The 12798-nt window shown below is 40.0% G+C and overlaps 1 protein-coding gene across 1 annotated transcript; it reads left to right on the forward strand.

Annotated features, from left to right (window-relative positions):
- Positions 1-8001: 8001 nt before the first annotated feature.
- LOC148045358 (uncharacterized) lies at positions 8002-9960 on the forward strand. The gene is made up of 2 exons (XM_087715801.1): positions 8002-9455; positions 9505-9960. Exon 1 carries the CDS (start codon positions 8196-8198, stop codon positions 9165-9167), a length of 972 nt encoding a protein of 323 aa, XP_087571927.1. The 5' UTR covers positions 8002-8195; the 3' UTR covers positions 9168-9455; positions 9505-9960.
- The last annotated feature ends 2838 nt before the right edge of the window (positions 9961-12798 follow it).

Raw genomic sequence — 12798 nt, forward strand, 5'->3', positions numbered from 1 at the left:
TCGGCAAGTGTGCACATTTGCACCTAAAAAGATCTGCATATGCGCAAAACATTAAAAGGGGGGGGGGAAACCTTACATTTCTGCAATGAAAATTGTTCTGCACATGCGGCAGAACCAAAAATCAAGATGGTGGCGCCACAGGAGAACCGGTTGGGCGTGGCAGGTCTGGGTCACTGCCAATGTTCCCCCTAATTTTTTTTCAGTGTGAGCGGAAAAGTATAGTGTTTGAGCTGCACAGTTTCATGCCTGAACACCTAAGAGAACAACAGTTTGAACTGCTGTCACGTCTGCTGGACATTTGCGCAACATTCCAAGCGTCAAGCGCCGATTGCGAGCGAGGTTTCAGCCTGATGAATGCCAGGCATGAAAATGTGCCGCTCAAACACTATACTTTTCTGGTCACACTGGGGAAAAAAGGCTCTCTGCTCAGCTTTTACATTGTTAGACTGGCTAGAGAGAGACATGGCACCAACAGCCGGGGTCCTGGCATTTTGCAGGCAACCTGTCCTCTCACATTCCTTTGGAATGCAACCCATCACATTTGAATTAGGTCTTCCCAATTATCCTATTAAAAGATAACGCTATTATTCTAAAATATGACTAACTCAATATTAAAAACTGTAAATATGTAATGCTGATAAATAATAGCAGTAATTGTTATTTAGTATGATTAAAATCAGTATTGATATATCAATATAATATCTATCAAAATTGACAATAAACACTAAAATAACAATACAAATATATAATGTGGAATATAAATGTAATAAATATAATATAATATATAAATGCAATATAAATGTAATAAAATAATTTATCATGAAACTCTCCCCCTTTAAAGTAGTAAGATCAATTAAATAGTCTAGCAAGTTTGGACAATATGCTATATGTTATGTTACTTAAGAATATATATACCTCAGAATCAGATACAACATACACATCATTTCCAACTGAGTCAATAAAATCATATGCCATGCCAAAACTATTTTAAATAAAGATATGAAATTAATCAAGTATTGCATTTATTTTTCAAAATGAATGTACAATTTTTTTATTATTTAAGTTTTGTACCCTATCTTTTCTAACTAACGTTAACTTTAAAAAGATGTTACATCAGACTACAATACTAGTAATTAAATGAAGACTAAAATAAGTGTTTTGGCATATTGAGCTTTTTATATTTCTTTCTTATATTGCTTCCTTATTCATTCACTGCTCCATCTTCAGTTTTTTTCACAGGGGGCAGGGCTTCCTTCCTTCCTTCCTTCCTTTCTTCCCTCCATTCCTTTGGCCACCAATTTTGATCCAATTCGCAATTCGTATACTTTTTCTACCACCATCTCATCAAGCGGAATCACACAAACACACACACACGTTCTTGGGGGGGGGGTGTTGAATTACTCCGCCTCACAGCAAAGACGCGGCGCAAAGTATGTGTTTGGCCCCCGCTTACGCCGAATCAAATCTGCGGCCGGCGGGACCAGGGGGTTGCATTGCAAAGCCGCCAGTCCTCTTGCTTCTTCTCCTCCTTTGCCGGTGAAGCCGGCAAAGCTCCCGCTGGTGCCCCCACCCATGGCAGCAGCAGTGGTGCCTCCCACTCCGCTCGGAGCACCTCAGCTGGGCTCTGGGTTACCCCTGCCGCCGCCTCCACCTCCGCCGCTTTCCTGCTAGCTCCTGCGGCCTCATAGCTCCTCAAAAGCACGGCAGAGGAGGAAGGGGGAGGGATAACGTGGGGTCAGCTCAGGTGCTCTGCGTGGAGGGAGAGGCACCACTGCCATGGGTGACTCATCAAAACAAGTCTGGGGAGGTCCTTTGCGGGCTGCCAGTTCTAGTCGCCTGCAAAGGACTTCCCCACGTTTGCTTTGGTAGAAATCTCTGTGCAGCAGTTAGAAACTGCTGCGCAGGGGTTTCTTGCAACATGCGCGGCCGCGCAGCCGCACACCTTAGAAGGAACAGTGGTCACTGCCGGTTCCAGCGATCCAGACCAACAAGTTACTACCAGTTCAGCAAAACCCGTCCAAACCGGTAGGAACCCACCTCTGATGTAAACCCCACTTGATACTTATAGCCACACCTTCTTTAAGCAAGTTACGACTTTTTAAAACTATTTTGTTTCTCCCAGATTTTGATAGATAAGACTATATCATTAAATACACTCCACACTAACTACCTCGTCCTGTAAGTATTTTATTCATTAGCTTTTGGAAGTTTTTGGGTACTCCATGCAACCCAAAAGGTATTTATAACTTGCGAAAGATCTTGAGGGATAGCAAGTACCATTTTTATAGATTTCTTTCCTAATGGAATCTGTCAATAACCCTTCATCAGGTCAAATTTCGAGAGATAGCTAGCATTGCCCAATTTGTCTGTTAATTCATCTGTATACAATACATGGCAGAGGATAACTGTCAAAGTTATCATGTGTATTTCTGGCTTTAGACATTTTCTGCCTAAATATGCCCCAAATTCTCTAACTCCTTGTAGATCATATAGATACTGTTGAGACTTCATTTGGTAACCTCATATCTAAACCATACACCTTCTTTAATTCTGTTGAGATCAATAACCTCTTGAGCAAAAAGTTCTATATATGCTCTTTTTCCAGTACGCTGCTTGGAGAATCCAAGCAATGGGTTAAACTCAGCTCATCTGCCCAAGACTGAATTGAAACTTTAGCCACGCCCTGGTGTTGCCTTGACTTGCCAGATTTTCAATGAAGGTGTGGAACTGTATGCGTTGATAAGAAATCCAAACTAGTCCAAAAAAACCAACAGGTCCAATAGGTGTTTTTTTGCTTCCGGAGGCCATTTTGGATTGCCTTTTTTGGCATGGCTGCCATTTTGGTTTCACTTTTCCTTTCCCGCGTATTTCTGCCTGCCGGTGCCTCTCTTCCTGCCCTGCTCCCTGCAGATCGCCGCTGCAGACTTCTTGTCCGGTCCTCCAGCGGGATCTTGGTTTGGGGATTGCTCCCCACGGCTCGAGCTCTTCCTTAGCATCGGGGATCAGGCTCGTTAGTTCTGCATCTGCACTGGTGCTGGGAGTGAGATTAACTCGCACCTGAGAGACTGCCTTCAACTTATTACTCCTGCCTGCTACCTTCAGTGGCTCCCCTTGCGGAGCGCTAAAGCGTTTGTGTGCCAACTTCACCTGGGTGGTGAGTGAAGAGCCCCCTAGTCCCTTCCAGTCATCCAGATTGCTGTTATGGCGGAACAGGCCCCTGGGGATAATAGCCAGCCTAGTCCCTCCACCACTGAATGTGCATGATGCATCCAGCCCGCGGACCATGAGCCCTACTCTAGGTCTTTCGTTTCATTTATTATTTTGGTCTGGTGGGTTTTTTTTACCCAATATTGGACCACCCCATGGCAACTACTAATTGTGAAAGGCTTCATATTTCTTTAACACTCTGTAATTTTGTTAGTTTTCACACATACATTATTTATTCATATTCCCACTATCCTCGCTAAAAGTATCTTGGCTGACTGATTTTTAATTTTTTTTATTTCCTACTATATGCCAGTTTCATTCATTTCATTCTGATACTGTCCATCTGGTGACATCAGTTTATAAAGATTCTGTTCATGTTGCTTGAAGGAGCTGTTGAAGAGTAATATTCTTAAAATTGATCTATTTCTGCATTATTAAATTTATCTAATCCTTATCTTTATAATTCCAGATTCCACCATTTCCCCCAACATTCCATGCACGTATTAGCTGTAGCATGTCATTTCTTGCAATTTACCATAAAATTCCATACCATAATTTTTTTCATTGCATCTCTAGTAAGTGCATACATTGATATAACATTGATATTTAATAGTTACTCATTAATTCCAATAAATATATATTGTTTTCCTTATGTTTCTCATATTCCATGTTTTGATTGCTTATGACTTGTAAAGCAAGAAATTCAATTTTTTTCATAATAATAGTATCAGTGACATTCTTTGATTCAGCTACATCAATGTTCTAGATCTAGTTATGGAAGTTTTGTTCAATAACTAGAGAAGGATTTTCCAGACTGGTATTAAGATGGGCCTCTTACCTCTTTCCAAACATATTTGTATGATTCACCAAAGGTACAGAGATTTTTGGCAAAAGTGTAGAACTGCCTTGCCATCAAATTCTTGGTCATCAAATTGATGAAGGTGAGAGGATTGTCTTAATTATTGGTGTAGTATTTTTGACAGAGTCAAAAATAATGTATTTTCTGTCTCTTGTGAGGAAACCACTAGTGATACATTGTGAGGATACTGCAAAAGAAATAAGAGGATATGTAGATATAATCAACAGGAAAATTAGTGGATTATCTAGTGGCAGCTTAGTCCAGGATAGAAAAAGCCTAAGAAAAAGAGATTAATAAATTCCAGAGACTCCACCTTAATGAATGTAATGTTAAGAGGGCTGAAGCTTTATATCACTGTTTCTAAGATATGGTGCTGTACCCCCCCCCTCCCCATTCCTGCATTAAAACTCCTTATATAAATCTGTGAGATTATTGACTTTTTAATGTTCCTTTCTTGTCAGGGGCTTGAAAGTTTCCTTTTGACTTCTCAGGAACAGCAGCATTGTTTTTGCACCAGTCTTTATAGCTGAAAATGGAAGGAAAGAAGGAATGAAGGGAGGGAGGGATTAGGACTGTAAAAGAGTAGCAGATGCAAGCAGACTGGACCATTGAGTGAGTGTATTGTCACTTTTTTACCTTGTTTTGCCTCTAAATATCACATTACCAAGGAGATCAGTAGGGGACTTAGTGGCACCTGGGTGGGCTAATCACTACATCCTCTAGAACAGGGGTGTCAAAGTTGCATTATCATGACATTGTCACATGACGTATCAGGACTTCCCCCCCCCCTTTGCTAAGCTGAGCATGGGTGTGGCCAGTTTGTGACGCATCCAGGCCATGAGCCGCAAGTTTGACAACCCTGCTCTAGAAAGAAACCCAGGAAGCAGCAGATAAAACCTACCCCATCCCACCAGAACCAGCAGAGGATCTAGGAACATCTCTTGAATTCATAGAATACATAGTGGAGCACTGGTTTTAGCAAAGCAATATACCACTGTACACAGCAACAAACAGTGTGATAGAGTTTCTGCATGGAGACTGCTTTCACCAATGACCACAATGTATAATGTTGAATGGATTTCCCCCTGCCCCACACACCAATGACACAGACTTCTTGCTCTGCCAATGTTATGAGATGCAGTAGCAGTTTACAGTCAAGAGCAGACTCATGTTTTTCAAGGAAGAGAGAGAGAATCTGAAGACAAACCAAGAAAATCTTTTTTTTTTAAAGTTTTTGGCAGCTATGGAAGCCTTTTGAAGGTTACTATTAAATAGCTTGGCATGTCCAGCTGTTTGTTTTTTTTTGCTATGGCTAAGGAGTGCTATGCTTATGTTTTAATGCTCTTTCTGTTTCTGAGCTCTGGATGGAAAAACTCCTTGTTTGTGTAAGAGTAATTGCTAAGTTCATAGTAGAAGCCATAGAGTTGGTTGATGAGTCAATACCTTTGTTGCCTCCCAGAAACAAATGGCCTGTTATTGAATTGCCACCATTTGGTCCTTCTCATTGTCTATTGAGCATATCTGAAACTTGGCCATAAGGTGAACAGAACTGATTCATCTCTTGACAAAATCTTCATTGAAAAAATAAGCAACACATACAAGTGTTATGGAACCTTCCTTCCTTTCCTTCCTTCAGAGCTGTTTGGAGGAGGAGGTCACTCCTTACTCCTTTCCTCTTGTCAGGTGCCACATAGGACTATACTCCCCCCCTCCTATTCTACAACTGCATGAAACTGCTATCTGCTAGGTAAAGAGTATGTATTGATTTGGGGTTTGGTATTATCGATATACTGATGATGCTTGTTGTTTCTTAAATTATTTGGTGTTTTGTGAACTGCTCAGAGTCATTTGGAGTTGAACAGCATCAAATTGAAATAAATAAATTTTAAAAAAAACACAAATATAACAAATAAATATCCCAGAACTCTGAAAAGAGATGCTACAGATTCCCTCTCCCTAGGACATGAATATGGATCAGCTCATTTCCCTATCCAAGGAGCTAATCAGAAACCCTATCCAACATACTGTACATCTTTTCTGAGAGTCCAAAAGAAAAACTCTAAACAAGAAACTATCTGCTTCCCTCCTGCTCCCCCCACCCATGTCCTTCTGAGGGATAGGCTGTCCAAACCAGAAATATTATCAATATTGTTGAGGAAGATAACAAGGATTCTCATCTATTGCTACAAATGCTACATCAAGAAGACTGTAGAAGACAGAAAAGAGAAGACACCTCAACCAACTTAGTATGTGCCAAATAGTAAATGTTCTGCTATATCTGGAGGAAATGTTTATCTGGCAAATTATAAGGAAGACAGATTTAGGGCGATCTTAAGAGTTCTAAAAGGAAATGGGGAAGTTTTCTATTTTTGTCAGTTTCCAAGGATTCATCAAGTTATTAACTCAAATGAAATCCTGTTTTATAAAAATATATCTGAAATACCAAAGAATTTCTCAAGTTACTAATGTATTACAAATAGGTGGTGTGAACTTATTTTCTGAGGGAACATGCCCATCCTTTTCATAAATAAATGGAGACTGTAGACTAATCCTGCCTCCTAAGCAAACCAATGCACCACAAATCTATTAACGATGTCCATTTCAATCTCTAAATGTCCATATCTTAGTCTGAATTTAAGGGGCCCTAACCATGAACCTGAGTGGGTTACACCTCCCCATTGGGATTTTCCCATGTATTTAACCATGAAACATGGATACAGCAGTCAAGAAAAGTCAGCACCCTTATAAGCTTACCAATGGGATACTAATTCATTGGAAACAAACTTTTTTTTTTAGTCTAAATTCAAGGAGAGCCAATCATAAACCTAAGTGGGTCCCTCCCCCCATTGGGTTTTCCCCATCTTTTTTTTTTTACCGGGAAAGCTAGATAGGACAGACTCAAAAAGTCATTACCCTCCTAAACTTTCCTATGGACAATGAATTCATTGGTGATGTCTATATTTCAGTCAGAATTCAAGGAGACCTAACCCTAACTCTTTGTAGATTTGCCAGCCCATTGGGATTCTTCCATGTATTTTACCAGGAAATAGGGCAAACTCAAAAAGTCCATCCCTCCTAAGGTTATTGATGAACCTCAAATCCATTGGTTATGTCCATACTTCAGTTGGAATTCAAGGAGCTCTAACCCTAAGTGGGTTTAACTGACCATTGGGATTTCGCCCTGCATTTTACCAGGAAACATAGATAAAGCAGACAAGAAAAGTCAGCACCTTCCTAATATTACTGATAGTCTATGAATGAATTGGCGATGTCCATTTTTCAGTGCGAACTCAAGGAGACCCTAACCTTAAGTGGTTTTTTTTGCCCTATCAGATTTTGGCAATTTTTTTTACCAGGAAACCTAAGTAGGAAAAACTCGAAAAGTCAGTGCCCTCCTAAGTTTATCAAAGGGCTATAAATCCGTTCCTGATGTCCATCTCAGTCTGAATTCAAAGATATTTAATCCTACCCCTATGTGGGTTTGCCCACCCACTGGGATATTCCCATGGATTTTACCCAGAAATATAGATGGAGCATACTCAAAAAGTCAGTACCCTCCTAAGTTTAATGATAGAGGGGCTTCGAGGGGAGGGGCTGCCGCCGTCGGGAGCTAAGTAAAGCTCCTGCCAGGACTCTGGTTCGTATATCTTATAAGATCTATAGATATCTCTCCTTTCTGGCAGAAAGGGGCAGGGAGAAGGTCAGTCGTTAGGATCTCTTTGTAATTCATAGCTTTTTTTTTTTTGCTGTGAATGGAGAAGAGGTTCAACATTAGCTGAGCCTTTACTCCGGCCAGTTTTCCGCGCTGCTTTTTTTTGCAGCCTAGGCAGATTGCCTCCCCCCCAGGACAAAACTAAGCTATTTAAAAGCCAATTCGGGCGGGGAACATTCCCGAGGAACTTTCTCTATTACTATCTAAAATACCAGCTTCAATCTCGCAAAAGGCTCCCTCTCTTCTTTTTTTAACTGCGTCACAAGATGGCGATCTCGTAGCTTTTGTGTTTGATCTGACGCAGCTAGCTGACCCTACCCTCCTGAAGGCTTCTCCGTACTAATTGCTAAAAGATTATCTGAGGGGAGCACAGACTTTGATTTTTGGCTCGCTGGATTCTCTTATTTTTATTCTGGAATGGCTCCCAAACTTAGACAGAAGCGCCTCCTTAATAATATATCTCCCAAAAATGCCATGAAGCCGCTACCCTTGTTTCCTACACCCTCCACGGGAGATTTGCTAACACAAGAATTCCTTCTTAAAACGCTTAATGATTTCAGACAGGAGATTAATCAACTGATTTCGGATTTATCTGATGAATTTGATGCTAAAATTGCTCAGGCAAAGCAGGATATAATCGGGGTAATGACAGTCATGACAGATTATATTGCTGAAACGGAGGACAAATTGGAACTTTTGGAAGAAAGTAACCTTAATCTGATATCAAAAATTCAAACGTTAGAACAGGAAATTGAATCTGCACAAAAAGAAATTGTCAAATTAAATTATAACAAGTCTGCCTTTGCTATACGTGTTAGAGGGCTGCGTGAAAACCAACAGGAGAATTTGAAACAGACATTCTTTGAGGCTTTCAGCCGCTTGGTGGGAAGTCCGGGACTTAACTTTGATTGGCAGATTCAAAGAATTTACCGCCAGAATTCCTGGGTAGCAAAACAGCGACAGCTTCCGAGGGACATAATAATATACTTTACTACAAGGGAATCTAGAAATGAGATAACACAGAGGCTCTACGGAAAGAGGTTGAGAATTGACGGGGACGACTTGATTGTTTTTAAGGAAATACCATTTCAAATGTTAAGATCAAGGAGACAGTATGCTTTCTTAACCGAAGAACTCAGAAACTCTCAGATTTCATATAGATGGGAAGTCCCAGCTGGTATTACAGTTACATTTGGCGACCAAAAACACCGCATTAACTCTGTCTGTGAAGCCCGAAAATTTTACTACGAGACCCTGAAGGCGGGACTTCCTGATTCATCCGGATCTGGGGAGAGACAGGGAGAAGGAGAAGACAAACAGCGAGACACGTGGTTACAAGGTGGAGCGTGTTGCTTTTCTCTTCCGGAAGGGCAGAAGACTAAAGAATAAAGACTAGCGATGTTTTTAAAGCTTTATGATTTCCGTCTGGGATAAAATGGAAAAGTGGCATATCGATGATGAGACATGGAGACTGAAAGAAGCGTTGCTGATTGGGGACATATATTGTACAGAAATTTTGTTTGAACTCTAACTTTAATTGCGCATGAACTATTCTTTTAGGTGAAGAGAGCGGAAATTGTGATCTTTTTGAGTTGTGGTTTGGGACAAACGGAGTTGGGAGGTGCGTGGGAGAGGGAAGGGCAGCGAAAGTTTAATTAGATTACATGGGGCTAGAACGTAAGCTGATGTTTGTTTGAGTTGCTATATTAATATAAGGTTAAGAAAGTTTGGTCGGAGAATCTTCAGGAAAGTGGAGTAAATATGGGAGGAGCAACGAATATGGATAAAATATATATGTGGATATGGATAAAGGCAGGGTGGAAGGTAAAAAATTTATATGTGGAGGTGGGTAAGGATAGAAAGGGAGGTGTTGGAAATGAAAAATGAAAGAAGTATTTGAGTTAATGGTGTTATAGAAAGGTTTGGATACTTGGATAAAAAAGGAGATAAATTAAAGGTTTGAATAGATAGACAAAGCAAGGAGATTTTTAGTTGGGGAATTCTAACTGATCAACTTACCTGGCTCTAATATAGTTTGAAACCCTGCAAGTAGTAAAATAATCGAAATTTGGAATGAGTCACATTGATTAAGATTTATAGATAATGGGAAGCTGTGGTAACGTAGTGGGCTTATGACCCTTTTTGTTTCTTTCTCCTTTTTGTGTGTGAGTGTGGGTGTTTTTTTTTTTATTATTTCTTATTTTCTACTATTTTTCCTTTTTCTTTTTGGCTACTTTTATCTTACTTTTTTTAAATTTTAAAGTTAGTTGGCCTTATTATACTTAAATGCTTGTTAAAGAATTATGCCGGGCATGGGACCTGCGAAGCCGTAAGGGGGTTAGGGAGGGGGGATTATAGGGGGGAGGGGGGAGGGTGGAATTACAGTTTCAATCCTTAGAACAATAAGAATTCACTTGTGTACTGCCGTTTTTTTTTTTCTTTTTCTTTTTTTCTTTTTCTACTTTTATTGTAAAAAACAAATTGAATTGTATGGATACACCAAAGTGGGGAGAAGAGGGAAAGAGAAGGGAGAAGTAAAGAGGGAGTGAGAGGGAATGTAAGGAGGGTAAATGGAGGGAGGGGGAGATGTCTGAGGGGGAAGGGAAGTAGAAGAGGGGAATGTTGGAGGGGTGAAAGGAAAGTTGGAGGGGGAAGAGAGGGTGTATGGGGGAATGAAGTGTTATGTTGGGGGGTTTTTTTTTTTTTTTCCTTTTTTCTTTGCACAGTATATAAGTGATTGTACAAAATGAAAATGAAAATGAAAATGAAATAAAATATTTAAAACTAAGTTTAATGATAGAGTGTGAATCTGTTGGCAACATCCATTTTTCAGTGCAAATTCAAGGAGACCTAACCCTAACTCGGTTTGCCCCCCCTGGTTTTCCCCCATCTTTTTTTACCAGGAAAGCTAGATAAGACACTCAAGAAGTCATCACCCTCCTAAGCTTACCAGTTGGCTACGAATCCATTGGTTATGTCTATATCTCATTCTGAACTCAAAGACACCTAATCGCAACCCTAAATGAGTTTGCCCACCTATTGGGATTTTCCCATGTATTTTACCAGGAAACATAAGGTAGTCAAGAAATGTGGGTGCCCTCCTAAGCTTACAGACAGGCTACAAATCTGTTCGGCAATGTCCATTTTTCAGTGTGAATTCAAGATCTAAATGTTTTTTTTACCAGTAAACCAAGATAGGACAGACTCAAAAAGTCAGTGCCTTCCTAGGCTTACCAGTTGGCTATGAATCCTTGGTGGTGTCTATATCTGATTCTGAACTCAAGGAGTCTTAACGCTAAGTGGGCTTGCCCGCCCCTTCCGATTTTCCATGTATTTTACCAGGAATCATATATAGGTCAGACTTGAAAAGTCAGTGCCCTCCTGGGCTTACTGAAGGGCTCTGTATCCATTTTTGATGTTTCTATCTCAGTCTGAATTCAAAGAAAGCTAATCTTAACCTTAAGTGGGTCCCCCCCTCACTTTATTGGAATTTTTCCCATATATTTTACCAGGAAACAGGTCAGACTTGAAAAGTCTCTGCCCTCCCTAATCATATCAATGCGCTAGGGATCCTTTTGTGATGTTCATTTTGTTTTCAGAAGTTATGGTGAATTAATCCTAGCCCTTAGTGGATTTGACACCCATTGCAGTATTTTCTCATGGATTTTAACCGGAAACATAGATACAGTAGACCTGTAAAGTCTTAGCCGTCCCGATCTTTCTGATGTTTTGGGAATCCGTTGGTGACATCCATTCTGCTGCCTGAATTCATGTACACCTAATCCTAAATGGGTTTTCACACCAATGGAATTTTTCATTGGGAAATATATAGAGGGCAGTTGGGAAAGTTACTGCTCTCCTAAATCATGCCAATGCGCTTGGAATACATTAGCGATGTCCATTTTACTGAATTCATAGAGACCTAACCCTATGAGATTTTCCATGTATTTTTGGGGGCCGCCATATATGTATGTTTCCTGATAAATCCATGGAAAAAACCCATTGGAGGGTAAATTGATGGATACCGCCAATGGATTCCTAGCATATTGGTATGATTAGGAGGATGAAGACTTCAATCTTCAGAGCTCAACGGGGAACCTTCAAGATGGAGACAAGGCAATTTTGATAGGCAATGTGTTTGCATTCAACATATTGGAGACTATTTTTTACATCTTTAATTTAGCCCTCTGGATATGACGGCAAACAATTCCAATCCAATGCTGTTCGTTTCAACCTGGTTTCAGTTTCAGGGAACTAGAAAAATGAGCGCAATGCTATTAAATCCTTGCATTGCCATGTGTGACAATCATGAAACTGTCTTGCAAACAGGGGATGATGATAGCGATCATAATGGGTTTATATAGTAGCCTGCCTGAAAGGAGTCTCCACTGGTGAACCACTTTATTCAGTCAATAATTGAGTTTCACATAGTTGGGAAAGGATTAGCTGATTAGCTGGTGACATCAGCCTTAAACAACGCCTTTGACACGAACAGGGGACATAGCTAGAAAGTAAAGAAATTTGTCAGAATTGACCACCCACTCTATGCCATCATAACTCAACACACATAGATGATAATATAACAAAAATGCACATAAGTTAATACTATATGGACGCTTCAGATCTAAGATGCTACAACGGGAAGTGACTCAACTAATATCTTTGCCTAAGCAACGCAATGCAAACAGACAAGCATCCATCATTATGGAGGTTCTTATGGCTGAGCCATAAGAATTTGATTGAAATTATAAACTCTTAAAATAGGCTTCCTTTCGAGTTAAAAGCAATGGCTTAAATATGAAGGTCTGAATTTCTTTTTTCATCACTAAGACACAAAATTATGATGTCTTTATCATAAGATATATTACACAACAACTAGAATTAGTTATGTTCCCATGGTCTTGGTCGGGCAACATATGTACATATTTAACTACATTATATTACCTATGTATTTTCTCCCTTGTATAGTACTCATTTCCTTCAAAATCTGTTCTTTTTTCAATGCAGAGTTGCAAAATGA

Source organism: Thamnophis sirtalis, unplaced genomic scaffold (genome assembly GCF_051295495.1).
Source record: "Thamnophis sirtalis isolate CommonGarterSnake01/CBP01778 unplaced genomic scaffold, rThaSir2_p1.2 scaffold_5, whole genome shotgun sequence".
Classification (NCBI taxonomy): domain Eukaryota; kingdom Metazoa; phylum Chordata; class Lepidosauria; order Squamata; family Natricidae; genus Thamnophis; species Thamnophis sirtalis.

Excerpts from the sequence above, each read along its gene's own strand:
- LOC148045358 (XM_087715801.1), top strand. The coding sequence starts at position 8,196 with ATGGCTCCCAAACTTAGACAGAAGCGCCTCCTTAATAATATATCTCCC.